General features: G+C 41.0%; 1 protein-coding gene across 3 annotated transcripts in view; it reads right to left on the bottom strand.

Moving 5' to 3' along the window:
* The window catches only part of TESC (tescalcin), a 93905-nt gene that overhangs the window by 65373 nt on the left and 22532 nt on the right, over positions 1–6000 (bottom strand). For 2 of the 3 annotated variants that reach the window (XM_073625759.1, XM_073625767.1), the window contains exon 1: positions 1160–1178. The exons of the other annotated variant lie outside the window; for it this stretch is intronic. In XM_073625759.1, the coding sequence (XP_073481860.1) occupies positions 1160–1163 (4 nt within the window). In that variant the 5' untranslated portion in view covers positions 1164–1178. Of the gene's footprint in view, positions 1–1159; positions 1179–6000 lie in introns of those variants that run through there. 3 annotated transcript variants of the gene reach the window in all.

The raw sequence follows: 6000 nt of genomic DNA, 5'->3' as shown, positions 1-6000 counted from the left end.
GGTTCTGGAAACTTTCATGGCACGTGGAGTTAAATGGCAAGCTCTGGAATATCACTGTTTATTTTTAATTATAGTCATCCCTAATGTAAAAGTTACATTTACACAGCAGTGTATTGAAGCTAAGTCTGTACAGACACAGCATAAAACCGACATACACCAAGCAGTTCAGCCGAACATTTTATTCTAGAACAATTTGATTTCAACTAGAATGTAAATTAAATAAAGATAATATACAGGCTACATCTACTCAAAAAGTGATATTTTAGTTATAGTGGGAACCTGATGGACTTAGCCTTAGCTTCCTATATGTCTTGGATGATCCAAGAGCCAGATTTCACTACATAGGTGTGCACCCCAAAGCTCAAACACACGTGCGCCAGTGTATGTATATATATATATATATATATATATATATATATATATATATATATATATATATATATATATATATATATATATTATATGCACAGACACACACACTATGGATAAAACTGTGGATGGGGTCAGTAGGGCAATGGGCAGTGTCAGGAGAGCAATGGATGGTGTCAGTAGAGCAGTGGGCATGTCAGTAGGGCAAAGATTGTTGTCAGAACAGTGGACGGTGTCAGTAGAGCAGTGGCCTTTCTCAGTGGTCAGCAGTGGAAGGTGTTAGTAGTTTTTTACTTTTATTATTTTTTTTTTTTTAATTATTTTCACAATTGTATTTTTTACAATATTATTTTTATTATTTTTTTTTTTAAAACAATTTTTAGGAGCTCCATTGGAGGCTTTGGTGAAATAACAGGGGTCTAATCAGTCTCATTTTTAAGACTGAGCACAGAGATTCCCCAGTCCCTTTCTTTGCAGCCTCAGCTGCACTGGACAGTGAATGAATGAGAAGTGCTCTGTGCTGTGTAGCTTCCTGTTCCTTCACAAACTGAAGTATGGTAAACACAGTTAAACCGCACTTCAGTTATGAATGAACACAGTGAGTGATTAATGCCACAGGGGGAATCGCGCCACACAGGGAGATTAGGGTGTGCCAAGGCAAACCCTGTGCGCATGCCTGAATCTCACTAACAACAATAATAAAGATAGTATTAATATTAATAATACTGATACTATTATTGTTATTATTATTAGTAGTAATATTATTAATAATAATAATAATAATAATTACCCATGAGTTGTGTGTGCTCCCACCCATCTTTGCATGATCCAGCTCTTCCTTTTTCACTCCCTAAAAAAATACAGTAGGGAGAAGTTTTTTGTATCTGTTGCAGGGCAAAAATAGCCAATTTAAACTTTGATCCTCCCCTTTGTAACATAACTAAATATCAAATTATGGTTATGGAACCAGCACTGCAGGGAACCTGGAGCATAATAATTGACTTTACCATATCTGCATAATGTCCTTTTTATCTAAACAAAAACGATGAAAATATTAAATAATGATACCGGTAATTACATTCTGACATGACTGATGTAAGCACAAATCACTTACTTGGAGTCTTTGGTACTGTTAATTTGGATCTTGGTGAAAATTTGGAAACATAAAATTTTGCATCTCTAATGCAACCAATTAAATGATTTTAAAATGGGAAAAGTGCTGACCCCCCCTCTCCCCACCATGGTACTTTGCTCTCAGTGCCCACGCTGTTCTGTTTTTCTTCTGAATTTGACGGCTGCTGAGTCATCAGTTGTTAAGGACGCGGCGGACGGCTTCCCAGCCTGCTCCTTAACAACCAGCTTTGCTTCAATCAGAATTTGAATCGGCCGATCATTTTTCGACCGATCCAAATACGAATAGTTCCCAAAATTTGGATTTCTGAAACAAAATCAACAAAACTTAGTTACATAACGAATCTATCCTAAACTAAACAAATGTTTCCATTGTGCACATGTCTAACAACCAGGACCAAAAACTCTTGGCAGACTAAATTATACAGCATGGTAATGTCCCAAATGCAACCCAGCCCATCCTGTAATTGGATGAAAGAGCAGCACGCTTATTGAATCCTCCCTCTACTCTCTCCTTCAGTAAGCCCTGCTTACACTGTGGCCCTACCCTCTTCTAATCTGAGACTAATCTAATCTAATCTGAGATTTAGTGTGCAAGAAATTGCAGAACATAGACAAAAAAAAAAAAAGTTTTTTATTTTCACAAATACATAATTCTTTTAAAAGGTGTTTTATCAGCTATAATCAAACCATGGCAAATCTGCTGGGTAAAATATAACTAGCAATTAAAATAATGGGGGTAGATTTGGGTGATGACACCCAAATCTATCTGTCTACTCCTCACCTCACTCCTTCAGTCTCCTCTCGCATTACTAACTTACTAACTGACATATCAGCATGGATGTCGCACCACTTCCTTAAACTAAATCTCTCTAAAACTGAGATATTAATTTTCCCCCCCGCCCGTGCCCCCCTCCATGACTTTTCCATCAAAATCAACAATGCAACCATCAGGCCCTCCCCTCACGCCAGGGTACTAGGTGTAATCCTAGACTCTGACTTGTCATTTCAGCCTCAAATCCAATCGCTGTCAAAAGTTTGTAGAATTCACCTCCATAACATCTCTAAAATTTGCCCTTTTTTAACAAATGAAACCACCAAGCTCCTCATTCACTCCCTTGTTATCTCTCGCCTTGACTATTGCAACTCCCTTCTCATTGGCCTGCCTCTCCATAGGCTATCCCCTCTTCAGTCTATCATGAATGCTGTTGCCAGACTTATCCACCTTACCAACTGCTCAGTGTCTGCCAGCCCTCTACTCCAATCCCTACACTGGCTCCCAATCACCCAGCGAATTAAATTCAAAATTCTAACCACAACATACAAAGCCATTCACAACTCTGCCCCAAGCTACATCACTAATCTTGTCTCCAAATATCACCCAAATCGACCTCTCCGCTCTTCTCAAGACCTCCTGCTTTCAAGCTCTCTCATCTCCTCCTCCCATGCTCATCTCCAGGATTTCTCCCAACCCCCCCCCCATCCTCTGGAACTCACTACCTCCATCTATCCGGCTATCCCCTACTCTTGCTACCTTCAGGCAATCCCTGAAAACTCATCTCTTCAGGAAAGCCTATCACGTCTCCAACTAATCTCCTACCACTTCCACCAGCTCATTCCCCACAGTTACAACCTTTTGTACCACTTGCCCCACCCTATTAGATTGTAAGCTATTCTGAGCAGGGCCCTCTTAATCCTATTGTATTGTATTGTATTATAACTGTATTGTCTCCCTTTTATATGGTAAAGCGCTGCGTAAACTGTTGGCGCTATATAAATCCTGAATAATAATTTGTTTTGAGAGAATTTGCTTCTGTGCTCTGTCCTGTAGCAGTCAAATATTAATTTGTAAAGGTTGGTATTTGATGCAAACAGTCCCAAAAGATAAGAACCCTCATGGGAACATTACTTAATGGTCTGATTAAAGTGGTTGTAAAGTCAGGATGATAATACACTGCCATCCCCTCTGTTTTATCAAAAGCTATAGCACTTATGTGTCCGTTTTTTTTTTTTTAATTCTAATTGTAAGTATCTTATCTCACAGCAATAACTTGTTGTCAGTATCTTTCCTCTGCTCTGAAGAAGAATGCAAAAGGGAGAGGCTGAGATAACCTTCTGACATCAGCTGGCCAGCAGAGGAAAGTCATGTGACCGCTGTGAGGTAAAGAATGGACACTCAGTAGTTAGGATCTTGATAAAACAGAGGGGATGCAAGTTATTTTTCAAAGGCATTTCAAGTGACAGGGAAGAATCAGTAGGGGGGAGGGGCTGGAGGAGATCGCTCTCACGCACAGAGCAGAGAGGAGAGAGCAGACAGCGTGATGACGGAAGCATGTGATCTGACCACGGTATCCTGGATCAGGAGCCATGATTATCGTGGTCAGCAGAGACAGGGGGACACAGGAACAGGCAGGATCAGCCAGGTATTTCACATCATACAAAGGGACAAATGACATGGCACATTCACTGTGCTATTTAACATACTTTAAAGGAGCAGGATATATATAATTTTTTGAGGGGTTTACAAACGCTTTAAGTAGGCTTTACCTTCATCTGCAGATCTGTCAGTAACCTTGCTAGTATGACCATGGAAAGAAGGAAAAATACGTCTCCATCCCGTAGTGACAGAGATAATACTTACATCTCTCATCAGTTTATCACTCTAATAAACAATAAAAAAAATAGGCATGGAAGCCTTGAAAATATATTTTCTACTGAAGAAAAAAAAAAAAAAAAAACACTATAAATAGGTTCACCTAGGAAGGAGCTGCAGTGGGCAGCACACAAAATAGACATTTTACAGGATACAAAAGCTGAGCTGTACATCTGTAAACTATAGGAACTCTAGGCTTTGTTATAAGCTGCTTTTATACTTTAAAGAATAAATACAAGGAAAATGATTTTTTTGGGCAAAGCAAACATTTTTCCGCCTGCTGTTTGTAATGATGTCCTCAATGTATGCTTCCCAAAATGAAAAGAAACAGACACAAAAACCAGAGATCTAGTTTTTCAGCATGATTGTATATTATTCACACACACTTACATGACAGCTTATGCTGCCTTCCTTTCAGGTTTTGTTCTTAAAGTGTTACTAAACCCAGGACCCTGCATTCACTATATCTGGTCTCACACAGTACAAAGGACATGGAGGGGTATATATATCAACCACCAGGGCAGCACCAGGAGTCACGCGGCTCAGGAAGGTGCACCACATTCTGTCTGGGACAGCACGAGTGCTGTCTCTATCGTCAGCGCATATTCCAGGTATAGAATAGTGGCAGGGGGATCTCTGCAGATGAATCTACTAGATTCCAAGTTCTACAATAGGTTGGGACAGGTTGTGTCCGGGACGAGGGTCCCACTGGCAATAGGGGTAGATGCACTGGTAACACCTTAAGGATCAGTTCTCCCTTATTTGACGTTTTCCCTCTGTTTTGACTTCTGCCACATCTTTTGCAAAGAATCCAGAAGGGGGTAACACTGATAATAATGGTGAAAGGGCAAGGTTAGCCCAGGAGGGCGTGGTACACTGACATAGTGAGTCTTGCGGGGGTCGCTCCTGGAACACTCCCAGTCCAGTGGGACCGAATGGTCTTGAGTCCTGCATCTCAGCACCGTTGAGCCCCTGGAAGCCAGCTTCAGGAAACTTCAATTACAGGACTTGGAAATATTTTTTTGTCTGGGGTGAAGCCAGGAAGTGGCACCCACAGAAATATGTGAGTGGGAGATTTTCTCCTTCCTTCTCCAATCGGTAGGGGAAGGGAGGTTGGCCTTAAGTACCATTAATGGTCAGGGTTAGTCCCTATACATTTTTTTTCTCCAGGGGCTGTTTGTCACTCCTTGATTCATACAGCATGTAACAGACAGTCTCACCTGTCAGACCATTTTTGTGTCCTTGGGAATTTGATCTTGACTATCCTTGCAAAGGCCACTTTTGGAAACAATCGGGGAATTCTGTCGGTCCTTTACCTTGGAAAGTGGCTTCTTTGGCTATCACTTCACTAAGTGGAGTGTCAGAGTTTCTGGCTCTTTTATGCAAGGAGCCATTCTTGGTCTCACATTATGATAAGGTGATGTTGCGTCCTCATCCATTTTGCCTAGAATGGTGTCTAGTTTTTCACTTAAATCAAGACAATGTCTTGCCTTCTTTCTGATCCTCAGTTGGCAGGAGTTAGATCACTGCATACTCTGGAGGTAGTTCTGGCGGTCATAATTACTTGGTTTGTCGGTACAGGTTAGAAATTGTGGTTTGTGCTGCCAGTAGATCCCAGGATGGGCAGGAGGCATCCAAGTCATCCAAGTCTATTTTCATTGGATTTGCCATTTTAATCATTCGAGCCTATGGCTTGAAAGGGCAAGGTCCCCCACCCCTTTTTTTAGTAAAAGCACTCACTACCAGGTGTGTGGGGGCATTTGTGCCATCCGCCATCAGGTGTCAGTGGCTCAGGATTTAAGGCCATTACATGGTCTTTTGTTCATGCATTCACAGAATTTTACCAG

Source organism: Aquarana catesbeiana, linkage group LG01 (assembly GCF_042186555.1).
Source record: "Aquarana catesbeiana isolate 2022-GZ linkage group LG01, ASM4218655v1, whole genome shotgun sequence".
NCBI classification, from domain to species: Eukaryota; Metazoa; Chordata; class Amphibia; order Anura; family Ranidae; genus Aquarana; species Aquarana catesbeiana.
The sequence above is the reverse complement of the archived record's forward strand: the minus strand, read 5'-3'. Positions and strand labels throughout refer to the sequence as shown.